General features: G+C 36.1%; 1 protein-coding gene across 10 annotated transcripts in view; it reads right to left on the bottom strand.

Moving 5' to 3' along the window:
• Positions 1–27,832, bottom strand: part of LOC149529012 (uncharacterized) — an 85,265-nt gene that overhangs the window by 45,792 nt on the left and 11,641 nt on the right. For 9 of the 10 annotated variants that reach the window (XM_089811469.1, XM_089811470.1, XM_089811467.1 and 6 more), the window contains 2 exons: positions 25,832–25,970; positions 14,505–14,576 (listed from right to left, as the gene is read on the bottom strand). In XM_089811469.1, coding sequence (XP_089667595.1) covers positions 14,505–14,576; positions 25,832–25,970 — 211 coding nt within the window. The remainder of the gene's footprint in view (positions 1–14,504; positions 14,577–25,831; positions 25,971–27,832) is intronic. The other variant, XM_089811473.1, reaches the window with a different exon arrangement.

The raw sequence follows: 27,832 nt of genomic DNA, 5'->3' as shown, positions 1-27,832 counted from the left end.
GGAATGGCTAAAATAGGACATGTACTCATCAGCTCCTTGAACTTGTCAAAACAATCCTGAGCCCTCTCTGACCACTTGAAACTGTCTCTCCGTGTCAAATCTATAAGTGGTGCCGCTACTTGTGAAAATCCCTTCAGAAATTTGCGGTAGAACCCGCAAGGTCCAAGAAATCCCTTGAGTTGTGAAGTGTTCCTCGGCGATGGCCAATCCAGAATGGCCCTGATCTTGTTTGGGTCAACCCGAACACTTCTTGCACTAATAATATGCCCTAGATAGAGCAACTCTGTCATCCCGAACTCGCATTTACTCATCTTGGCATATAATGACCCCCTCTCTAGAATGCTGAGCACTGCATCAATATGCTTCAAATGTTCCTCCCAAGTACGGCTGTATATCAATATATTATCAAAAAAAATCAACACAAACTTCCTCAACTGATCTCTGAACACTCTATTCATACAGGACTGGAAAGTGGCGACAGCATTAGTCAACCCAAAGGGCATGACTAAGAACTCAAAATGTCCGTAGTGGCATCTAAAAGCTGTCTTCTCCACATCCACCTCTCTAACCCGTATCTGGTGGTAGCCGGATCTCAAATCAATCTTAGAGAAGTAGCAAGCACCGTGCAATTCATCAATAAGCTCATCAATGCGCGGAATAGGGTATCAGTTCTTGATTGTCTTCTTGTTTAGCTCCCTATAATCAATGCGCATCCTCATTGTACCATCCTTCTTCTTCACCAATACTACTGAAGAAGCGAAAGGACTCTTGCTTGGCTGTATGTGCCCCATGTCAATCAACTCCTTAATTGTCTTTTCTATTTCATCCTTATATCTCTTTGGATGGCGGTAAGGTGTGATGATAACTGGCTTAGCCCCTTCCTCTAACTCAATAACATGCTCGATTCCCCTATCCGGGGGTCTCCCTAGAGGTATCTCACCAAACACCTTAGTGTGTTTGGTTATTATTTTCTGTACATCAGGTGGATACTCCTATTTATGCTGCTCTGTCACCTCAGGCATTACTCTGAACTCTGCTGTCCACTGCACCTAGTCGTGTCTAAAGAAACTATGCATCCGCTTGAGTGACACCACTCGAAGTCTCCCATCTGACAAACCTCTGAGCACTATCTTCTTACCATTTGCCTCAAACCTCATTTCCATTTTCTGCAGGTTAAATGTAAACTCTTCTAGAGACTTCATCCAATTCATCCCAAGCACCATATCCTAATCACCAATGTTGACCACAAAGAAATCTCCCACCATGTCATAATCTCCCAAACGAAGCTGCAAGTTGATGATTTTCTTGGTACAGTCGATTTTGAAGCCATCGGCAACCATCACCTTAAATCCCCTATGCTCCTCTATATGTAGCCCTCTGCATGACACAAACTTCTCATCAATGAAGTTATGTGTTGCCCCTGTATCAATGAGTGCCACAAATCTTTGTCCATCCAAAGTACCCCTAACTCTGAAAGTGACGGCCTCCTGTATACTGGACAACTGAGCTATCGTGCTATCACTGCGTGCTTCCTCATGTGAAGAATTATCATCTCCATCTAATTCTGATGACTGCTCTGAATCTCCCTCCACTGACTCTTCGGCTGAAAAGTACTCCATCTGCTTAGCTTTAGCTTTCAATGGACACTTATGTGACAAATCCCAAGGCTCCTTGCAATGAAAACAAAGCTTCTTCTTCCTGAGATCATTAAGTGTCTCATTGTCTAACCTCTTACTTTCCTCCTTAGGTGGCTGAGCCTCTCTATGAAAAGGTTTACTATCCTTATCTTTCCTCAAAGGGAAACTCTTTCCCTGGAATTTATTTTTAGAAGTTGAAGAGGAATCCATGTCACGAGCTTTCTTAATGGCTTCCTGCAAAGTGGGAGGGTTGAGAGCTTTAATCCACCCTCTCAACGGATCAGCTAACCCATCCATAAATAGAACCAGTATCCTCCGTTCAGATACATCTGTTACTAACACTGGAGGTTTTTGAAACTCTGAAATGTATGTTTCTAATGATCCCCACTGTTTAAGTTGAGCTAACTCCTTGAAATGGAATTCTGGATCCTTCTTATCAAATCGTTCAATCAGTCTCTCCGTAAACTCCACATATGAGGTAATGTGTGCATGTCCCATAGTGACCATACCATGATGCCACCACTCGTGTGCTAACCCATCCAGATGAATTGCTGCATAATAGCTTCTTCCTCAGGCATAGGGTTCAATTGAAAGTATGTGTCAAGCTTTTGAACCCAAGCTCTTGCTGTAGACTTCCCCGAGCCATCATAATATGGTAACTGAAGTTTCCCTACTTTCTTCCGTAGCTCATAGCTCTGGTTCCTGTCATGTCCACGTGGCATATGTTTCATCCGCACATCCATATACTCCCTCAAGGTAATTGCAGCAGTAAAATCTGGACCTTCGGCTTTCCTATCTCTCCTCAACTGGTCCTGTATATCAGTGATTTGGGGCTCTGGTATGGGCTGCTCTGGAGCTCTAGGAGGAAATGTGGGAATCATGGGCCTCGAACTCACTGTCCTAGTTTGCTGGGGTGCATGACCGAAATTGTTCCCAACTTGTTCGCCTCCATTATGTGTCCCATTCTGATTATTACCATTCTGATTATTTCCTCCACCCACATTAGCATTCAACCCCATTTGACGAGCCATCATCTGCATCATAAGCTTCAATCTCTGACTTTGTTCCTGTGCTCTTTGCTCTGCTAATCGCTGTCCCTGTGCCAAGGTGTCTAATAACTGTAAAAACCTTTCCTCTCCCTGATCTGGACCGACATTCCTGCCTTTGCCTAATCTTGTATTCCTCTCATCTCGGTCACCCATATTGCTGTCTTGATCAAATAATACCTCCTCTGCGTCTGTATGATTGGATTCTATGTCCACCTGCACGGATGAACTAGACCGTTCGCTTTGCAGGTTTGAAATCCTATTTTGTCTTGCTCTGGTACTGCGGAAATTATAAAGCCCCTGTCGCATGCTCAAACATAAATGCTCTGATTTTAGTGTTTTGACATTTCGTCAAACACTTTCCCCTCTATCCGACTGTTCCAAATTCCCTATAAGACCCCCACAGGATGGCAGGACTTATAGCTCTGATACCACTGTAATATCCTCCCCTATTTTTCCCAAATAAAGAAAATTGCAAGCTACTTTATGATATCAATTAATTTTCTTAATAACTCAACATAGCATTTTTGTCAAACACTTGGCACACATACTACAATATATAGGAAAATCTAAAACTTCTTATTTGCTAATTAAATATTGATTTTTGCCATGTAAATGTGCTCATACAATTGTTTAACATGCTGCAACAAATATCAGTCTCGTATTCAACAACTACAATGCAAAAGTATTAAAATTTGACAGAAGAAACCTGGAATTAGTTGCTGTAGTATTTTTGTAGATGTTGTTGGCAGCCTTCCAAACCCTCAAATCAGCAAGAATAAACAATAAACTTGTTGCAAATACTGTTCACGCATTGTAGCAAATTCACTATTCATCCGCACTGTAGCAAAACACTATTCATCCGTACTGTAGCAAAACACTATATGAAACCCAGTATGTTTGGAAACACCATTAATCCCCCTGACTGTGTCTTTCAACAGCGAAGAGAATGCTAGCAAAGAGGGATTCCATCCTCCAAGCCCAATAAACAAATATCCAGCAACATAACATTAATCTTCATCCAAGCATACTAAAAAGAAGCTCTTCCATTTCTTTTATAGTGCTCTCACAAGAGCTCAGTCCTTCGTTTTCTCAATGTGGGATAAAACATAACTCCCTTTATGTAACTTATGTCTCCAATATGTTATAAAATAAAGGGGGCTCTTTTAATTTAAATATTTCCCACAAACTATAGTCTATGCATTAATAAAGTTAAATATTTAAATTTAACTTTATAAAATAGCTTTATTAATGCATAACAAATCTTATCAATGATAAACAAGTCTTCTTGTCGATATTAAACAATTACCATCGACATATCGCTGCCACTGGATGTCCGACCATGTCCAAGATGACTTACTATAAATAGTAAGTATGCCCAAAGTTGCCTCAAAACCCCTCAGAAAGACCTGCAACTAAAACTATCTAGGCCGAATGGCCTCTAAGTCCCTTTAATGTCCTAGTTAGCCTACGGGACTGTGGGGAAATAGGCTAATGACAACATCATGCTATGAATGCTAAAAAGGGGACATTACAATAGGCTGGAAATCTCTCCAATACTTATTTTCGGCCTCCAACTTCACAATCCTCTTGTTTGCCTTCCTCAACCTTTCTCTAATTAAAACTATGCCTTCCTAGATCTCCTCAGATTCCATCTTATATTCCCGAGCTACAATCTCATCCACTGCCTTGCTAACCTTTGGTATAACAATTTGAACCTTTCGATGACCCTCATCATTGCTCCTAATTACCTTTGCCGCCGTTTTTGCAATTTGTTTATGTTTCTCGCTATCATCCTTTTCTATTAACCCTTGAATATCTTCAGTTGTTCGGACAGTCGCCACCTTGCCTCTTGGCATAAGCATTTGCCTTAACTATAACAGTGCAATGCATCTCACCAAATTTGGATTTGGTTTAACTAGCACAACATCAACAATGGCCTCAGGTGCCTGGCTTATTTCCTCAATATCAATTGGCTTATCCTCTTCTTCACTAACGACTGTCACATCATCTCCATGTTGGTTCTCCGAGAGAGGAGAGTACTTGGTACTATCACTGTAACCGCTTGATTCTGAAACAGAGCTCACCTCCACCACGACCCCTTGTCCACTTGTATTATCCTCTTGGCCTCTTGCCTCAATTATGCTCTGCCTTGACAGTGTTGTATTCCGTCTCTTTTCTAGAGGTTCCTAATGTTCTTTACTTTTCTCAACCTCCAAATTTCTCTTCTTGCTCTTAACTGCTCTTGGCTGCTAGCTATTGTCTTCACCTTTTTGTCTGACTGACTCCACTGGACCTTGTTCCTCTAGTTTCATCTTCTCATAAGTAAGGCGTGCCTTCCGACTTTGTAATTGTCTTAACTTCTCATTGTACCATGACTCAGTGTGTAGATCAACTGTCCTTGTAATGGCCTTTAAGGAAGGATCCTGATGATCATCCCAATCCACTAGACCCAATTCTGTTCCATTCACTATATCATAATCTTCCCTTAGCACATTTTCATCATCTTCCAGTTGATCGGGAATATCAAGGCCTCTCCATCTGATCACCCTCATCATGCTCACTGACAACTTTGAGAAAGCTAGCTTCCTCACATGAAAGTCATCCTGTGCATTGGCCCAAAAATCTTCTATAGTAGGAATATGTTTGAATGTGTTTTTGTGAGATGCCTTGATAAGACCATTAGAATCGAATCCTTGTCTTGCTCTTTACCATTCTAACTCTTTCTCCGTAGTTGCAAAGGCGACAGGATTGGGGCAAGTATCATTGCCTATTCCTAATGAGAAGGTAATCCCCGTCTCACCTTTAAGTTTTATCATTTTGCCATAATGCTCAAGTTGCTTAGCCAATTCCATCAAAACTACCTTGTCAGGTAGGTACCTTGGAAGTCTCTTGGGACAAACTATACTTCATGCTACTCTAATATATGTGAATTACGAAAATTGGATGAACCAACTCCCATACTTCTTAACTTTTGCTTCCGCTTCTGATGAGAACCTCCTAGCAGGAGTCCCTTGTAATATCCTTCCTGTCTTCAGCTGTGGATAGCACTCATGCACCAAACATTGCCACGGCACATTGCCAATCACACCTAAGGCCTTATTTCAAGGATTTTCATATACTCTCACAATCAAATAGAAAAGATAGGACCCCATGTAGAATTGCTTTTGATTTTGCACTGTCCTATCTAAATTTTCACTTATAATCCTAGCCCAATCAAATTTTCTCTTTCCATTTCCAATTTCATCAATAAAGTAGTACATCTAGCTCTTGAATTGCATACCGTGAGCTACGCCCATGATTCGACTAAGAAGCACAATAAGATCGCCGTACTCTGGTTTGAAATCTGACTTGGTGAGCTTTGACGACTTGGTAACTCCCTTATTGCCTACGTGCAACCAATTATGATTTAGATGAATGAAGTAGGCCTCCTAGTTATCCTGAAATAACTTGGCTGCCTGATCCATCATTACTATTGTCATGCCTTTATGCTGGGGAATATTGAATGCTTCTTCGACCACTTGTCCCCTACTGTTAGCCAACACTCTCTTCCCTTCATCAAAATGATGGACTTGGTCACAATATCAAACTGGGATGCACATTTCATTATCAATTCCGGACAAGGCAAGGTAGGAGGGAAAGCTGCCGCATGTACAATTCTGCTCTTGTAGATCTTCTTCATCGTGGGGGATTGTCCTTCATTCAATCTATCCTTCAACTGTACCATGTTCACCGTGCCGATATTGGTATCACTTATTCACCTCACTTTCAAGAAGAAGGTGATCTTAAGCATCATGTCTTTCTTGTCTTTTTTGGTATTCGTTCACTTTGGGTTCTTGCTTTCTACTATCCTAAACACTTATTTATGCCCCTTTGTTCTAAATGATATAGACTAATCAATCTCCAACCTTCTTTCTATCAATGGAATCTAGCTTATTTATGCCTCTCCAAGTCCTGTCTCTACACTTATCAATCTCCAACCTTCAATCCTAAGGTTGGAACTACTACTTATTTCTACCTCTCCAAATGTCCTATAATGAAATCTACACTTATATCTCCCATCTTCAGCCTATCAATGGAACGATGAAGTGGTGGATGATGAATGCAAGAAGAAAATAAGGGAAACGAACCAAGCAAGAACAAGAAATAGAATCTGCCTTTAAAACCAATCTTCACCTCTAAAAATGAATAGAATTTTACCTTAAATCTGCCTTTACCAATAATCGGGCCCTCTTCAAGTTCGGATTAGATCTTAGAAATTTCAATCCTCCTTGCAAATAATGATGCCCTAGAAAAAATCAGAATTTTGACTTCCTTGAAATTGCCCACACTTGCCAAAAATCAGACCTTAAATTACAGTCCTTTCACCAAATAAAATTGCCCAATTCTGGAAGGAGAAATTGCTGCCAAAGATGGAGAAATCAGACTTCAAAAAAATTGCCCAAGCTGGAATAAATCAGATCTGCTCCAAAAATCGCCCTAGGGTAGAAATTCGCCCAAGCAAGAAGGAGAAAAATGCCACCAAGAAATGGGGAATCTGCTCCAAAAATTGCCCAAGCTGGAAATTTGCCTCCCTTTGAAGAAAATCGCACATCCAAGGAGGAGGAAAAAGGAATGAGGAAATAAGAGGGGGGGAACCCCTCTTATACCAAACTTTTTGCCTCTCCAAGTGGGCCGACCTGCCTAGAGGGAGAACAAAATTAAATTAGCCCCTTAATTAATGGCCCATTTAATTGCTAGTTTTGATTAGAAATTGCAAAATAAAAACAAGGTAAGCCTAGGAGATGTCAAAATTTTCATTTAACAATGCTTTGGTAGTTAAAATATCATTAAAATCAAATCTAGCAAGCCAAAATCGATTTTCAATTCCAAATTACCAATTTCCTTTAACTTTTAAAAATCTTCTAGGCAAAATTTCAACCAAATTAATGCAATTTTGCGATTTAGTCCAACTTTAACCTTGCAATACCATTTCAAATTTTTAACAAAATAAATCATTTTCCTAGCAGTCAAAATTCAAACTCCAATTTCAATTTCACTATCAAAATTTATTTTCACCGAAAAAAATTCAAGATTTTCCAAAATGACTAAATCTAACAAATTCATTTTGAAAATGCTCAACCGTATATAATTATTTCAAATTTTCAAAAAATCATTTAAGTCCAAAAATTTGCAATTTTATCTTGCCAAGTATTCGTTTTAACCATCAAAAAAATGTTGTTTTTGAATTCTGTTTGGCCTAAGGATAAAATTACATGTTGCAAAAAATTAAATTCTGCACCGAGTGAAAAATAAACCAAATCAAATCCCTCCTGGCTTGAAGGCGTCCAAGGTGTAAAATATTCAAATCGAAAACCTCTGGACAACTCCAAAAAAATTTGCTAAGGCTACCAAAGAAAAGGGGTCCCCAAAGTTTTGGGGCGATGGTGTGAAAACCTCACAACATCTTTGATATCCATAAATGCTCGCTTGATCATTCATTCAATACATTTAATATTTTAGCAACTACTCGTGTAATATCCATGAGCTTTACTTCAATTATTGCTTACACATTGATATGCATCAATGGATGTTGTCAATGGAATGGTAATAGTTTGAACATCTTACATCTATCTTAGGTGATGGTTAAACTAGCTTTGGTTGGTTGACGGCTAAACTAGGTTGAACATCACAATAGCTTGGTTGATGTTGATGGCTAAACTATGTCTAATAGAGTCACAAAGACATTTGTTATCTTTTGCATTTTAGGAGTAGAATAGCTTTCTAGCCCTTTCCCTATATAACTTATTTGTTTGGAAGGAGTTGAAGTAGTTTAAGTCCATTTAATGAGCAGTATAAGTCCCTTTGTAATAACCAACATATCACATTTTTAAAATTGAGTTAAGTCCACAATAAGAAGGAACCTTTGGGATGTCTCATTTGATCACACAATCTATATACAGTGTTTATCATATGAGCTTCCTTATTGAAGGAAGAGTTGAGATTGGTGTTTCACCTTGAAATAAAAAGTATTCAATAATGAATGTTGTAGTGGCAAAAATATCACAACAACAACTTGGTGCCTACGAAAGAAGCTTTGTTAATGAAGTAGGTTAGAGCCTACAAAAATATCTATAAAAGCATAACTTATCATAGTTTTCTCCCGCGAGGGTCTCCACAAAAATTGTCTTGTGGTCTTTATTGTTAGATCTTTAATATGTGTTTGTGCTAATGTAATGTCCTCCATTTTAATAAAGTAACTTAATTAAGTTGTCCCAAAAATTGATTAATATTATAAAGGGCTTCTTTAATTAATTAATTTAGTTATAAAATAAAGCGGGCCAAAATAGTAATATAATGATGTTGGCCCATGGTAACCTTCTAGAAACTTCTTGAGGGCCCTTTATAAGGTGATGGTTAGCAATGTAGGAAACGATCGTGGGGTTTATTTGTCTTGTGTATTTGCAACTCCAATTCAATTTCAATTGTATGCAATTTCGAAGGTGCAAGACCCTCCTCCCTATTCGGTAATCGATGTCGGTAGTTTACAGCCACCCTAGTACTTTATTTTGTAGTTCAAATATCGCTCAGAGATTTTTTATCTTTGTACTTCTTTATCGAAGCTATATCTATCATGTGGAAATATAATTACAAATATTTAGTTCATAGTCATTCAGTGTTGTTGGTGTATACTTTGTGTTGATGATAAAGTCCTATATTTGCAATAATCTTATAGATGAAAGAATTATCTATAATTTGATCCTTAATTGGAAGTAACTTGTCACCTGGAGTGTTTGGAAGTGTATCACCTACTTTCCTAAATGAGTGGAACTTTAACTTCCAGAGTCAAAGGGTGTCAAGTGTTATTAGTTGAGGGCCAAAGGTGTCAAAGGTACTTTTCCCTCGGTTATTTTCCCTTGGCTGCTTCCCTCAAGTACTTTTCCCTTGTGAATTTGCCTTCAAGTGCTTCCCTCTGGTACTTCCCTCAAGTGCTTTTCTCGAAGGTATTTGCCCTTGGGTATTGCCCTTGAGTGCTTTTCCATCAAGTACTTTGTCCTCAGGTACTTCCCTTGAGTACTTTTCCCTTAGGTACTTCCCTCGAGTACTTTGCCCTTGAGTATTTCCCTCAAGTATTTTTTCCCTCGGTTACTTGCACTCGAGTACTTCCCTCGAGTACTTTGTCATCAGATATTTTCCTCAGGTACTTTGCCCTCAATAACAATGTGGTAAGAGAGCACTAGTACATCATAATGGTATGTGACATTTGGTGGAAGTCATGTACCATAGAGTTTGGGTACATTATAGCTAAAGATGATTAAGTTTTAAAATATTGGTGTTATGGTTAAGTTTTGAAAAAAGTTAAAGATGTCAAATTTTAGAGACTAGACTTATTTAGTTTAATAAATATAAATTCTCAAGTTGCCTTCTATAACTTAACACTTTAATGAGGCAAATGAAATATATATTTATTGATGATGATTTGATTAAATATATCTATACATATCCTAACACATAGGAATATGTTGATTTATATGACTGGCCCACTGAATGGTTCAAGAAGACTGAATATTCGGAGAATGAGCTATGAAAATAAGGCTGAAAAGAATATGTTTTATGTAGTGCACAAATACTACTTTTATAACACTGGGAAGTCAAGGGGTATAGTCCTTCACATATCCCTACACGTCTGCCCATGACTCTCTCCAAAGGTCGCACCAAGTCCGAGGTCTCAAGCTTGTGATTTTGACATGTGGAACTGATGTCAAAGATCTGATCAAAGTGATGATGATAGAAGTGGGTCCAACATGCATTGAATGAAGTGAGCAAGGTCTCAATCACATAAAGAATATGCCTGATGCCGTGTATTAAGATAAACTAAGATGAGACAAATCTTGATTTACTATACTAATAATAATATTATGGATATATATGAATTATATATTAATATATGTTTACTATATATAATAACATTTAATTAAAGAGTTGTCCTTATGTTTACACTCTTATGATTGGACTAATGCTATATAACATTAACACTCCCTCTTAGCTAGGGAGGATAAACATAGAAATATTATATTAACATAATATTACAAATAACAATTTTGATGATATCATATGTGATATCACAAGTATTGCCCTCTTGAATATCAACATATGATATTCACCAAATACTCTAAGTAATGATATTGGGAGTAATGGCCTTCTGAATGTCATCTCATATGACTTTCACCATGTAGTCTTTAAGCAATGGCCTCCTAAATGTCGAGTTGCAAGATATTCACCAAATACTCTATGCAATGGCCTCCTAAACATCAATTTTCATAATATTCACCATGTACTCAAAATGTTCATAAGGTATGTTGTGCATGTGCATTCGCATAATGCTTACCATATGAACATCCACCATGCAAAGTATAATCTATCATGATCTACATAGACATGGTAATATATCCAATAATAGAAAATTAAGTTATTGTAAGATCATCAACTTTCAATAACTTCTTCAAATACAAGTCATAATCATTTAGAAGTCATCACTTTGTCATGATGTACATAGGGCCCATATGATATAACTTTTATAATAAGTAATGCATTAGTACAATAATCGAATATCCTGAGACTCTTCTCAGAAATTAAAAGATACCAAGTTTAACTTAGAAGTGATCCACCTTTATTTTGCAAGAGGCTCGGTGCAGATGGTAAGGAACTCCCTCTTAATCTAGAATTTCACAAAATTTTAGATTTTGAAGTTCTTTAGAATAGACCTTTCTCTGAATCCAAGTTTGAATTATTGACTTCAGTGAAGGAAGCTTGATGTTTGGGTCTGTCAAGACATCTTGCTGCAATGTGACCATATTTGTCGCATCCCATTGTACATTAGAAAGATCTTTTTGTTTCTCGGACGATTGTTTGTCATTTTTCCCCCTTTTCCTTTTCAAATTGGTGGTGAGAATTTGAATGACTTTATTTGTGGACTCCATGTTGATTCCTCTAGTTTTTCGATTACACTCTTCTTGAATGCAGTCAGCTTTTAGTTGATCGAATTTGGGGTGTTCAAGATAAGCATCTATTACTTGTCTAAAATTTTCCCATGAAATAGGGAGCCCATTTAATGCTACCATAATTAACTCTTTGCTATCGTAGTTGTGACCAACAATTAGTTTCTTAACTCCATTATCCTCATAAAGTATGAAGTAATGTTTCCTCCTTTCTTCATCTTTATATTATTGAATTGATATTTTAGAGTGAGAATCTTGCTATTGTTGTTGATCTTGAACATGTCTTCTATAGCTTTGAACATATCATATGCAAAGTCTAATTTTGTGCTAATAAGTAGTAGATGATATTTTACTCCATCTACTAATAACTCTGTTGCTTTAGTGTTGTCAGTTTCTCATTTGTCATTCTTCTTCATTTACGAGAATTTTCCAAATTGTTGTTAACTTAAGTTTTCTTAGTATCATCATCACACGTAGTTTCCAAGCTTCAAAATTTGAAGATCCTTCGAATCTGTCTTCAATCCTCATTCCGCTTACCATTTTGATAAGTAGGGTTTAAGAATGTTTGAGTGCACTTGATTAATAAATCTAATCAGGATTGTCTCTTAGACTGGCATCTGATGCCATGTTGAATTTTAGAGATTAGATTTATTTTAATTTAATAAATAAATTCTCAAGTTGCCTTCTATATCTTAATACTGTAATGAGGCAAAAGAAATATATATTGATTGTTGATGATTTGATTAAATATATATCTATACATATCCTAACACTTGGGAATATGTTGATGTATATCACTGGCCCACCGAATGGTTCAAAAAGACTGAATATTCGCAAAATGAGATATGGAAAGGCTGAAAAAAAAAAGTTTTATTAAGTGTACAAAATACTACTTTTATTGATTGATGATGATTTGATTAAATATATATCTATACATATCCTAACACTTAGGAATATGTTGATGTATATCACTGGCCCACCGAATGGTTCAAAAAGACTGAATATTCGCAAAATGAGATATGGAAAGGCTGAAAAAAAAAAGTTTTATTAAGTGTACAAAATACTACTTTTATTGATTGATGATGATTTGATTAAATATATATCTATACATATCCTAACACTTAGGAATATGTTGATATATATCACTGGCCCACCGAATGGTTCAAAAAGACTGAATATTTGCAAAACAAGATATGGAAAGGCTGAAAATAAAATGTTTTATGAAGTGTACAAATACTACTTTTATAACATAAGGAAGTAAAGGGGTACAATTCTTCACATAACCCTACACATTTGCCCACGACTCTCTCCAAAGGTCGCACCGAGTCCAAGGTCTAAAGCCTGCGATTTTGACATGTCACTTTCCACATGACAAGAACCAATGCCAAAGAACCAATCAAACTGACGGTGATAAAAGTAGGTCTAACATGCATTGAATGACGTGAGCAGGGTCCCAATCACATAAAGAATATGCCCAATGCCAGCACGTGTTGACAACTTGGTTAAATTAAGATGAGACAAATCTTGATTTATCATACTAATAATAATATTATGGATATATATGAATTATATGTATTAATATATGTTTACTATATATCTATAATAACATTTAATTAAAGAGTTGTCATTTTGTTTACACTCTATGTTTTATCTGACTAACACTATAAAACATTAACAAAAGAGTGTTGTTATACTGATTCACCCCTCCCCCCAACTCTCAGTGTAACAGTATGCTCTTTAGAGCATTAAATTTTAGAACTACATGCTCATAATATTATTTTTTTATTCTGTATAATATCTTGTTCAATAAATATTATGCTTACATAGGAGTTTAATCTCCTACATTATAGGAGCAAATCCCTAATTATGAGTTTTTCTAGCTCTTCTTATCCCTACAAATACTCGTACAACAAATATCCTAACAAGCCCATGTAAACACTAACATGAATTCCTAAATTTCCATTCCAAGCTTGAGAAACCAAAAAAGTATTCATTCAGTCCAATGCAGCGCTTGAATGCCAAAAGTTGATGTTTAAGTGAACTTTTTGACATTAAAAGTTTTAGATAAATCCCCAGGGATGCAAACAGATATGCTCATAAACAGATAACTAAGGAATCATCACCCTTTGCTTCAAAGTTTAGTTCCTACTCTCCTAGATACAATGAACATACTCAAGATGAATTACTATTGTGTTGGGGGCCTTATATGCCTCTTTCATAATTGTTCTATATTATTTATTCTATATGAATATTTCTTTCCAGAAAAAAATAAAAGTTGTATGGCTGTCTATTTTGTTAGTTGTCAGCTTCTGGAAATTGTCAATAAATTGTTGTAAATGGTTGCCAACAGTTCTGATCTAAGTGGCAACTGTCAGGTATTTTAAAGAGAATTCTCTAGACAGGGTTTGGATCTGAATTGTTCTTCCTCACTCATTTTAATCACACACAACATTATATAAAGCAATAACTGTTTGTTTATCTACAATCAATCCAGTACACAATATTCTTATTTATATATTTGTCCAATTGGTAGTGTAACAATATATCAGTAGACTCTCCACTTGAAAATTGTGGAGGAAAATGAACAGTAATATGTAGATTTGCATACCCCTACAGGTAGATTTTTCTCCGCATAGACTAACTCCTGCAATCATCTGCTTCAATTTATAAAAACATTGTACTACAGAAATAAGGGGGGTTATTGCAATGAGATTCCTAATATAATTATATTCTTGTACACATGCATATATTTGAAAATTGATATCCCAATTAAAACCAGGAAAGAGGAGATTGAAAATTCTTGATGATATTTAAAATATATTTGAATGGCTGGTATCACATACAGATCATGAAGATGACGAAGCTGAGATAATATTTTTGGTATATGTCCTTGAAGTTGCATGTGTGTTAGATGTCTGCATTAAACAATATGGATGTTAATATCTGCATAATTTAAGAAAAATGAGAGGAACTTAACAAGCAGTAGTGCCACAATACATATAAAAGAAAGATGAGAACCACCATTACAATTGCAAATTAAGTAAACAGAAAGGGAATATTTCAAAGGACTTCAGAAGAGATCTTATGTTTCCCTTCTTAATTTTAAGGTCTGAGAAGTTGAAGCCAAATGAAGAGTGACAGGAACTATAAAAGACTAAAAACGCTAAAAATCCTCAAGAACAATGGCACAAAACCAACAAGAAGGAAAAATCTCAGTAAAGTAAGCCTCTATTAATGTCAAAGATTTAAGATTAAACATTAGTTGCCGATTCGTGAAACAAATCCAATTTGGGCACATGAATCAGATCTGTGGATTTGTAATTTTTTTTCCCAATTAAGATTTGTGGAGGATTTTTTCTTTTGTGTGTGTGTGTGCGCGCATTATATATACTAAAAAATGAGAGAAATATATGTAATTCTAAAACTAAATTTCAAAGTATGAATCCACGATTCTAAATCATTTCATAGTATGAATATATGATTCTAGTATGAATATATGATTCTGGTATGAATCTATGGTTCTGGTATGAATCTATGGATCAAATCCATTATGATTATAAGAAAATAATCAGAAAAAAAATTCAAAAAAAAAAAAATCTGGAAGAATCCGGACGAATCCAGATCCGAATTGGATCTGAATCCAGACCTAGCCTCTAGGGCACGAATCCAGTAACTAAGAATTAAACTTCTTCCAAAGTTAACAGATAGGATGATAAATCTGTGATGAAAGAATTCCTATTGAAATATCAGACACAGGAACATTGTAGCCATGTCCTATCAAACAGGAACTACTTCTAGCCTGAAAAGTCATACTCTTCAATCTAAACAAGTACATTAAAAAGCTGTTAAGTTGTACATCTCATATAACCTACAATACAATTCTGCTTTCTATTTGCAGTCTAATTTTTTCTTAATATGAGATGTGCAAGAATAAAAACTGACTTTTTACTATGACCCTAAAGTATGTCTCAGGAATTATAGTTCATTGTCTTTATTGTGGAATTCTATGTTTTCTTCCATCATAGTCGGAACATCTATGGAAAGTTCTTATATGCTTGGTAATTTTGTCCCAAAGTGGTAATTTGTTAACCAAACATACACAGAACATGGCATGAAACTAAAACGCATCCAAGTATACCTTAAGCTAAGCTTTACCTGACAATTTGAATCTCTTTAGTGAATACAAACTTGAGTCTCAAGTCCAATCTCTGATCGAAGAGAAAAGAATGTAGAATACAATTCACCTCATATTTGATGGAAACGCTCAAATATTAAACTAGTCAATTTCACCACAATTATTATGATAAGATAATTTTGTGAGGAATATTAACACAGTTGCACATTTGATTGTTTGCCAAAAGTATAATAGCAAGAGTTTCCACTACATTGGAATTCTATATAACACGGCTTTGTTTTCTAAGATACCTTTATGCTTAGACTAGAACATTTTACATCGAGGCAACCAAGCCCAATATTTAAAGGATTTTCCTGGTCTGAGTGTTACTTCTCATTTAAAAAATGCAGCTGTCATCACCTAAAGTTTTCTCATAAAAGAAACGAATCTTCACAAACAAGTTACTAAGGCAATCTCTACAAATTTGTAAGGCTTGAGAGAAGAAACAGATAATTGCAAAAATAATTTGACAAGTAACATATAATAGAAAATATATGAAATACAAGTTACCAAGGAATTCTCATACACAAGGACATGTCTGATCTTTGGTTTATCATTACTGGTCTACTTCTGTGTAAAGACCTTCATATAAGTAATGCTAATGTTTTTTATGCTCACTTATACAAGTATTATTCTTATCAGATATAGGATTAAACATAGATTCCATTGCCTTTAAGAAATCAAGGCAGAATCAAAAAATGGCCATCTAAAGGGAGTAACCAGTAGGTAAAGCAATGAACCTGAACAACAAAGAGAGGATTGTAGAATGATCGTCAACCAGAATAACAAAACATATATTCAATTGTATAGGAGTCAAAAGAACATTTAATACAATTACCATAAGTACCAAAGTTGGCGAGCAAAACAATATATTTTATTGATTACCAAAACAACAAGTAAATCATTCATGTTCCAAAGTTCTTAAAAAGAGATCGGTTGGTTAGGAAGACCAATAGACACATCCCCTTGCTAACAACTACCCATCCCCAAACTAACTATCTTTAATTACAACATTGTATTATCAGGCCCTACATCTATCCCCCCCCCAAAAAAAAGAAAAACAGAGAGTCCTCTTCCAAATGACTACCCAGCAAAACCGATAGAAACTATCCTTCAAGAGGTAGGGTAGAAGGACATCTCTGGACTTGAACCTCAAAAGTTTTTGTTAATCTGTGGCCATCCTTTTCCCTACTGTCGAGAGTGTGTTCCCTCCTTCCAAGAGTGTGTTCCCACCTGTCGGGAGTTTGTTTCCTCCTTCCAAGAGGGTTTCTTGAGTGCTTTTTCCCGAGGCTTCTCCTTCCTCCCTTAATTCCTCCTCTCCATGACTAGTACTTTGTTCCTACATACCACAGTGTTCTCTTCATGTAGGGGTCTCAAGATCTATCCACCTTTCTTCTCTTCCCCGTCCTTCTAAGATTGCCAAATCGGAAATGCCTTTTATTATATTTTCAATTAGGTTCTCTTCTTCTTGATTTGGCTCTTGGGATCGATTTACAAGTTCTCTTAAATGGCAGTGTCTTTCTTCATGTTCCCTATTCCATAGAAATCGTCATAAGGCAATTTCCCCCTCCACTTCCTCTTCTCGTACTCACCTTGGGTCCTTGTTTGGGAGTAGGAGCATGAGTTATTCTATTGCCTACTTGTCTTCCTTGAATTTTCTCTCTTGACATTCCCGTGTACTTCTTTCAATGAATTGTTGGAGCACTTGTTGCCTTCTTCACTCTCTTTGTGGTTTGGCTATTTCCTCCACGCGTACCAAGTTTCTTCCTAGCAACCGAGGAATTTAGCCGAGAAGGTCATACACTGTTGGTGGCATTGAAAGTCTATCTCATATTGTGCTCTTTGGAACCGCTCTCTCTTGGGCTTTCCTTTGCACGTATTGGTCGACAAAGACTTCCCAATCTACTATTGTCACAAAGGCTTGCACCCTTGCCTAAAGTTTTTACTTAAAGGCAACCTTGTGAAACATGGAGACAATCTCCATGCTGTGGGACTTGGAACTATGAGATTGAGTCTCTGGAGAAGGTCGGCCTCCTTACTATCAGGGTGCATCTAACTACTCTTTGAGAGGAAAAGGGAGAAGGAATGCATGAAAACAAACTACCTAATCTAATCTAAAGGGGGTGATACACCAAAATAGTTTGTTTAATCATATCTCTGCCCAACAATGCACTATTCATCAATATAACCTCAAAATACACTGATTCAACCTTTGTTTTAATCCAACGGTTACATACACATCAAAAACCAAATGAAATGCCACAAGGAAACTTCACTCTATAACATTCAAAGGCAAGAGTAGATACTGTTATGCAAGTTGAAGAATGAAAACAAAACATCAACAAAGGCAAGAAGATTTTGCACTAATATTGATGGCAGAATAAGGTAAAGCAGAGGATTACATTCATGCATAGACAAAAGGAAATTATAGTAACAGAGTATAGAATACTACTGCTATAGAATCAGAGAAAAAATGACTGACCCTAAGAAGGGTTACAAAATTTGCTTTTATAGTGCAAGCATAACTCAAATAGCTTCTACCCTAAGGCAAAGCACAACAACTGCATTTAAGGTTGTAGAGAACAATCACTGCAAATCTAGGAAAGATTTGATCATGGTACGCACCCAGATGTAGGAAAATCATATCATTCGCCAAAACAACCTTGAGAAGATAGAAACGACAACCATTATCATTCTGACTGGGTAGGTGGATAACCAAGCAGCGATGGAGTGTCCTTTTTCATTTTTCAGGCATGGGGAACATCAAAGAGTGGTTGTGGATGATCAAGAAGATCAGCTTTGTCATTTAAGAGTTGTTTCTTTCTTGCTATTAGCACGCCAAGTCAACCATGTCACCAGTCAACTAGAGTTAATCCTCAAGCATCACCACATGGACCAATCATATTTTATCATTCTGCCACTCGGCCATTTTCTAACTTTATGTTGACCTATTGACCTTACCCTAGTTGCAGCTTCGCCACCTTTTATCTTAATTAACTATCTTACCTTGCGAAACCGCAAACTTAAGCTAACTGTTATCATTGCTTCTCAGCTTGTCCTTAACATTTTCCACTAACTGTTGCTACCCGGCCACTGCACGGTTTTAACCCTTCGCATCATCGCCACGGTTTTCTTGACTAACATCAAATGTTAGCAACCTTGCAAACCATGGGCACTTAACTGCTAACATACCATTTGCACTATCACAGCTTGAACCCTGACTAACATGAAATGCCCGCGACCTTGTGAAAATGAACTTAACTGCCACTACTTACCCACCACCCCGGCCCGCTGAGACACGTGTCCATTTGTCGCTATGTCGTTATGGAAAACGACCTCGCATCTTTGGTCAGCAACATAACAACAGCCGCACGTCTACATTTAATCTGACAAACTTGAAGATGCATCAATCCTTGTCAGTACCTTGACCAATCAAAACCTTGCCCTATGCAAACTCATTCTAACATCCCCTTTTGTCTACAACCCACAGCTGAAACAAGACCCCCACATCCACGTGTCACACCGTTGCTTTCTCACTATGGGAAACAAACATACAATATCCTATAGCGACATAGCGACAATCGTTGATCATTCCAAATTAACGGTGGACTATAGTACATCAAGAAACTGGCCCACTTCTGCAAGGCAGGAATAAAACTTTGCCAATTGTTACTTTGTCTAACAACTCCACCAGCCGCAGAGAAGAAAGGCCCACCTCGGATATGTGGCACACTTTCGCTATGTCGTTATGGATTTTGGTTGTACAACTTTTGATATCGACAAAGCAACAATCGTCGATTTCTTTACATCGGATGGTTGAGAAGATGCGGGCCCACCGAAATGTTTACAACGTGAAGCAACCCACAAACTTAAGCTACAAAATATAACCCAAGGTTTCAAATGTATCTTATAACATTTATCATTTGAATATTTGAAAATATGATCGTTGGCCACGCTACAAACAAAAAAACAAAATTTTGGTAGGAGGGCAAATATGGCTAACAGCTACCACTAGATCTTGTGTTACCTAATCCTCCCTTGTAATTCCTTGCTCTTCTCAGTCACTGTTTGTTACTTGTATTCGTGAAAGGAATGGTCTACCCATTACTCCATTCTATCTAATATATGACCTCTATGATCGAACTTAGGCAATGGCACCAAAATGTAGAATGATCATCAACCAGAATAACAGAACATAAATTCAATTGTACAGAAATCAAAAGAACATTCAATACAATTACCATAAGTACCAAAGTTGGCGAGGAAAACCATATATTTTATTGATTACCAAAACAACAAGCGTGTCATTCATGTTCTAAAGTTCTTAAATAGAGGTTGGTTGGTTAGAAAGACCAACCAACACATTCCCTCGCTAACAACTACCCATCCCCAAACTATCTTTAATTACAACATTGTATTATTAGGCCCTACAAGGATGTATCACAAAGGATCTTTTGTATTTGCGGAATATATTTGTACAAGGGCTTGTTTATGATGTAGCTAAAAGGAATCAACTAAGAAACACTAGAATAATTTAGTGGCAATGAAAGAAATGGACACATTGGTGGATTCTCCTCCACAAATCCTCACTAGACACTATATAATATTACAAAAAAATCATGATGAATGAGATCGTGAGGCACATAAGCAACAACCAAATCAATGGTACAAGGGCAAGGGTCGTCATAAAGAAGATTATGTAATGTCCCAATCAATATTTTTTGGATGTATATAATTCTTTTGAATTTTTCTAAAAGAAAAGAGTAAATTGCAAAATGAAAACATGTACTCCAAAACCCTCAACAACCTCCTTAAATTGTTTGTTGTATGTAATAAATTAAATACATGAATTAATAAAGATGAAAATACATGCCACATGCAAAAGTAAAAAATGTCTATATTCACACATGAAGTTATTACAGAAGAAGACCAAAGATGTTGAGCCAAGGAACACAATTGATCCCACTGGATCATACTACTTCCCTTAATGATACACAATATATTTAAAGGACCCAAGAGAAACAAAATCATCAACCAACTGATGCTTATAACTACCTGATGCCGAGAAACACTTAATACAAACAACTAATACATAGTCGAATAACCAAAAATTATCAAACAATACATATTGCACGTCATCATCCCCCCTAAAAGAATAATTCATCCTCTACATAAGTAGTAAATATCAAGTAACATGAGGGAAGACTAATAACTAAGTTACCATATTCGCCCCTCAGCATGCAAATTCGACATTCGATTCGTAGCTAATTCGAATTTGGTTCCGGTTCTTGTCAAATTCGTCATTTGTCTGATGAATTCCCCACAAATTCTCTTTTTTGGACCCTAGACAAATTTGGGTGAATGTCTAGCGAATTTTGTAGTTGATGGAAGAACCCAGGATGAATGAATACGAATTTGGAGCGAATTTGGGCATGCAACCAAAAAAGTTTGATTTTTTAATGTTTTTATTGTTTTGAAAAGGCCTTTTTTTGGATTATATATTATCAGATTTATTATCCAACCGACCCAACCCTAAAACACGCCCGCACTTCATATAGTGGTGTATGAACTTATTTGCTGCAGCATATTTTTACATATATATTTAAATAAAAATCTTGTACGAATGAACCCGAACCCAGCCCAAAAGAATTTTGAACCCGAATATCAAACCTGCATCCGAACCCGAATCTAAACTGGCAACTTAGACTAATAATGATAATGTAGACAACGACTTGTACTTTGCAAACTCAAACATGGACTATCCTTAGGAAATCAAATTAGTGAGATGGGAATCTAGGGGCAATGCCCCGAGCGTGCTTACGGGAAAAATTCCCAATAGGATCAAGAGGCATCGCCCCTTGCAGGATTTGGGGCAACATGAAGCACTTCCAGCCAAGTGCAAATTAAGGCTTTCTAACATTTCCACATAAGTTTTGTGATCTTTTATGAGGACAAAAGCAACACTAGAGAAGCCAAAAAATAGCAATTTTGGAGTGTTTAGCTAATGTATGCAACACAATAAAAGTTTGATGTTTTCTAAAGAAGCCACTTCGTCAAAATATTTATGAATGAATGAGGTTGTCAAATGGTGTGGAAATTTGTCTACTATTAAATGATGAAATTGATGTTGTTGGAAGTGAATATCCCATCTGCAAAGAAGCAGATGGTGTTGTCATACAACCAAATGTCAATGTCATTGATGCAAGAGGAGAAAACAGGTCATCTTGCCAAAAAATGAAGCGGTCCATATGTTGCAAAATGGAAATCGGTATATACCGAATAAAAAATATTGATGTATGTCCACCCATTGTATGATGTGAAATCACCCTCCTATCACTACAGTAAAGTGTAAAGTTGGTTGAATGAAACGATACAGATGTCATACAAAGCACGTCTTCCTCTTCCTCTCCTTTCTACTTCTTTGTTGCGGACTAAGAGATGAAAACTTCAAGGGTCGGTACTAGGCATTTTCATATCATTTGGACATCAAGGAACTACTTCAATCATAAAATTTCTAGTGCTTCATCAAAAATTGGCAGCCAAACAGGCCCAAGACTGTACAAGATTGGAATTATAAACTCTTCAATTTATGTGGAACGAAGATGGCTGAGCATATCTTTTGGAGCTGTATCACAGCTACGGAGTTCAGACCTTCTTGCAACCTAAGTTTAATTTACTCTTTACTTTTCATGGTATGTTCTCCTCTGAGCAGACTATCGTATGATCAAGGGCAGCTGAAAAACATATTTTCCAAATAATTTGCCTAATATGTCTTAGTTTTTGGTGGAAAGCAAGTTTTCTGGAGGAATTTTCACCCCTGAGAATGAGTAAGATGAGATTTATTTAAGGAGACTTGCATGTTCTATTCAAAGCAAAGTGGAAGTGTGTTCAAAATATTTATGTTTTGACTACAAAGAGACAAGCTAAAGTTCTCTCTCCTTCGTTTTTAGGGGCTTTTTCAATAATCCCAATTATACCTGGGATGTAAATTAATGATTCAATGAGACAAATCCATTTTTTCTAAAACAAATAAGGAATGGAGCCTATAGAGGGTAATATCCTAGAAAATAAAGTGCAAAAGCTCCATAGAAAACAAATCAGCACTATGAACAAGGTCCTTTCTCAAAATAAATTGCCAATAGAACAAAGAGAAGAAGACCAATGGAGAAAAGGTTCTGGTCTGCTAAAAAAGTTGCAAGAAAAGTAAATGTTTGTGTCCTCACCAGTCTTCACAAAAGTGCCAGTATATGGTATGATGATATTTTCAAAGGAAAGGCTTTTGGTAAGAGGTGCTAACGATATTAGCTGCGGCCAGCTTCCATGCTCAATATTAATATCTGCAAGCGAGTTAATAGCATCGAGTAAAAGCATTGATTGGATGGATCAATAAAGACAAGAAGCGATAGTAATCTGAATATTAAAGGGAGTCAATACAAGCACTAGCGATTCTAGCAAGGGTCAATGCTAACTAAATAAAGATGGATTTAATTATGAAATGTGCTAGATAACTGAAGTCTGAATACGCTGATTTGATCATTAGTTATTAATGGAAGAGATACGATATAATGGATGTGCAATATAGAGGATATATGATTGGCAAGAGACCTTGTCTCTTACCAACCTTGAAGCGGTACATATAAATACATAAAGTGCAAACTGAAAAGTATATATATATATATTTATTCCACACGGTATTGGAAAGTGCAGATGAATATATAAAACAATAATAATACAATATACCGATCGACATATAAGAAGACATCACAGTTATATACAGTAAAATGCATATCAATATATATTCTAGTTATCATCTCAGGCAGAGCGAAAAAGGCAAGATCAACATACATAGATGGAAGTTCATATACATCTCAGGCAGAACTATATATTTTCTCATATTCAGATCATTATTCTTCTGCAGATCAATACTTTTTTAAAGGAAGATAATATATTGTACATTCTCATCGCATATCAACCTTTCAGTCAGAACTATGTGTTGGACACATTGTAATTACTTCAAGATATGTAAGTAATAATGTTTATGGGTTTTTCACCTTCAAATTGGAAAGGTTTTCCCATGGTGTATGTTGTATCGATTTGTGTAATTGACTTTACTTCTGTTATTTTTAACAATCTGATCATAAAATCAACAAGAGGACCAGTTAAAAAAGATATTCCTCTCAATGCCTCTCTTCACATCCATAATCACTATACCCTAGACATGAAGAGAAAAATTGTAACCTGCTCCAGCATTCTTGATTATTACCGGTGGGCAAATTGAATCCTCCATACTAGGTCTAAGAATTAGATAAGTAAGTTGGGGGTCCTATGCATCTGTTATCATTTGTGCTACTTAGGGCAGTTACCAAAAGGCACTTGATATCCCCAGTGGCTGATAAAGCTTGAAATAAGTACGATTTGGTGGTCTGAGAAACCTCTTGTATGACCTAAGGAAAACATGAAATTCCTAAAGATTTGAAGCCAAGTTTATCTTTCAAATATGTACTCAGATCTGTATATGTGATAGATGCCTGCAAAGAACAGATGGATCTATATTAGTAATTAAAGAAAAAGTTTGATGTAGACAGCAGATGGAGGTGCCGCATGTACTGAAATTCTAAAAGTCATGGAATGAGCACATTCTAGAATCACTGGAAAAAAGAATCTTATCCTATTTGTAGCCCGAAATTTGGGCTAAGAGGACATATTTAAGGTAACATTCAAATGAATCAATATCGCCAGTTTCTTGGATTTTACATACTTTGCAAATGGCCACATAATCCATCAAAGGACTTTTTACCTAGAATCCTGTAGTTAGCAGTAGAAAGCTTGACAGATTCCAAGCAGATTACAAATTATGAATCTAGGGAACAAAGTCACTGCATCAAACCTTCATAACATTAAATATGTCAAGGGAAGAAACCAATTATGCCTCCGATTTACGTACAAGTTTGATGCTCTTTATATCTACTTGAACACAAAATTTGGAATTTCAGTATTGCTATGTTTAATAAATTAATTGTGATATTTCCTCAGGAGTGATGGATTTCATATTGAAAAATAATAATTTAGCTTCAGAATGTCTCTCTTGGAAATTAGTAAATCAGAATCAAATACTTTAAAACCAGTAGTATATGAAGAGGTGATAATATTAGTGTAGAATTCCTTGCATTCTCCGTAAAAATCATGACCTTTAAAATTTCCATTTTTTTTAGTTATATTCAAGATTAATGTAAATGAAACCCTTCTTGCATTCAAAAACTGACCAGCTAGAAATACAACCCATGTTACTGAACACACATATTCTCTCTCTAGAAAACAAACAATTCTATCAAGTGAAAATGGCATGTAAAAGTTTGTTCATTATCGATAGGCCATCAATTTTTAGGTATTTTTTCAAGCCTAACACAATTCTATTGTAGCTGTCAGTAGTTTTGTGTCCCATCAAACCTGCATTGATTAAATTTGTGGACATTACCATAATTTCTTTCTTTTTTTCATTTAAAAAGTTCTGCATGGTCCTCTAGAAGTGGGAGTCTTACAAACATCTCATTTTGACCAATGAAAATAAAACATTATACTATCCAGACTCCCCAGCTAAACAAAGAAATCCTATAACACTTTTCTTTTATTTTGGACATTGCCTAGAACTAGCTGAAAACTAAAATGTGTTGTTTCTCATTGAACTCAAAATTTTTGAACTACAGAAGAAAGAACAAAAAATACCTAAAAATGTTTAATGTGAATAATTATGCATTCAATACAAATATAAATAAGTTATGAATAGATGGAAATTTGTGGAATTCAATGCTCCATAAGACAGTCAATAATGGACCATAGACCTTAAATAGTTCATGCTTCAATCTAATAATCAAAATACAAATAAGCATTTTGAAACAAGACAATGAATACAAAAATATTTACAAATTATGTCCGCTGAGGCCAGTTGCTTGAGATTCAAAATGGTAGTTAAACTATAACATGATACGGAAAACTTACAAGCCAATAACAACAGTTGCACTTCCATTGTCACATATGACACCAGCCCACTTATCAAGGCATGGATTACTTCCAATCCAAAGAGCTTTAAGTCGAGAACTATTTAAGAAATGCTGTCTCACTTTATACAAAGATAGTCCTGCAACATAACAAGAGTTGAAAGAAATTGGATTGCTTGAGAATGCACAAAATGCAGTGTTGGAAATCTTCCCAGTTTTCTACAATCAAACTCATAAAATAACCAAAGTCCATTTAGCCACATGAATTTTTTTTGATATTGAAAGCAGCCAAAACAAGGGGGGCTGACCCAAAAATACAAACAAGAGGCAGAGCCTCTGTCAGCAGATAGCCCCATGAAATGTTAAATAGTTAACAAAGCTCACATTATTCAAAATTGGCTGCAAGAGTAAGCTTGTATGCAAACAAAAAATTTCAAATTATTTCAAATTTTGAATTGGCATAATAACCAGCTGAAGGATGGATTAAAACATATTTAGTAGTGTGTCAGACCTTTTTTTTTCTTAAGCCTGTAGAAAATGTGAAGCGACTAAATGCAAATATACCCAAAATATTTTCAAATTTCAATAGACTAAACTATAAATTTAATTGTTGTAGCAATTTAGTCATTGTGATGCTAGTACACTTAATTATCCTATCTAACAGTTCATGAAAAAAACAGACCTAAAGGAAAGATAAGAAATAATTTTGACACTAGAAATGCTTGGAATCTACTACCTGGCTAGAATTCACTTGCTAGACCCAGCAACCAATTCTTGCCTGATTTGGCTCCCTCTCTTTGGCAATCTCAGCTTTCGATATTTGTATTTGTTTTGTTTCAGTATGATGAGATAACAGTCTAATTTCTTTAGGGTTAAAAAATCAGGTATTTTTCAAGAAATGAGAAGACTGTATAGATAAATGGATTCCTAAAAAGCATTGGAGATAAAATTCTGACCCTCAGACACCAAAAATCTCATGCAAAAGGAAAAATGTGAAGTTTACACTAGCATGAATGCTATTGAATAGTGTTATAAAGGAACCTTCAAGAGCATTAAGAAGAGACTAAAAATTGAAGTAGATAGTATGCTACTTGGCACCATACCTCACCAATGGGTCACCCCCGGCTAGAATTGTAGGCAGTCATAGGAGCCAGACGAATGATCAATGGTTATCCCATGTTCGAACGCAGTGAGAGCAAGGAGAGATGGTCCCATAAGCTTTGCTCCCGGGGCCTATGGGTCGGTTTGCCAGTCATATGACCCAGCAAGCAAGACTTTTGAGAAATGGAGATAGCAAGATTCAATCTTTCCTGAAATGGAGATAGCAAGATTCAATCTTTCCTTGCTACTTGGCACCATACCCCCTGACAAGGAATGAACAGTTGAAAGGAAGGCAATGGTGGAGAGGAGAAAAAAAATCAAAAGGGAGACATAAGAAGGGGGGAAATCACTGTTCAAGCAATAATTATAGTAATAACTATTATGTGCATTGCCAATTTTCATGCGCTGTTGTGTTTGCCCTGTGGCCACAATAATTTCTGTAAAATGTTAATGTGGCTTTAATTTAAGTTGAAAGGGCACCAGCTAGCATGTTTTTAGATGATTCCAAATTTACCTTTTTTATTTATGGCAACAACCTTCTCCAAAACAAGCAAGGTGTTTTTCACTGTCAGTGTTTTTGTTTCCTTTACTATAAGGTCTCTCCTTTCTCAACATTGCAGTTCATTGTTTCTGACCAATGAAATTGTATCATACATATTAATATGGTCCAGGTTCAATTCAAAATGGCATAAAAGGAATAGAGTAAAAACTGTGTTCAACTTTACATGATGGTCTACATTTTTAAGTTTATAACTGTGATATCATACTCGGCTGAGAGTGTGCAGACCACACCATAATCTTATCCCTTTACTACTGGTTTAGGCATTATATACTAAGCAGTTCTTGAAATGATAGGCGGCAATTCTTGATAAGATATCAATGTTTAAACACTAACATAACT

The sequence above is a fragment of the Cupressus sempervirens genome, chromosome 11 (genome assembly GCF_028749045.1).
Source record: "Cupressus sempervirens isolate cs-2001-9-10 chromosome 11, ASM2874904v1, whole genome shotgun sequence".
NCBI lineage: Eukaryota > Viridiplantae > Streptophyta > Pinopsida > Cupressales > Cupressaceae > Cupressus > Cupressus sempervirens.
Note: the sequence above shows the minus strand (reverse complement) of the source record. Positions and strands in the feature narration are given on the sequence as shown.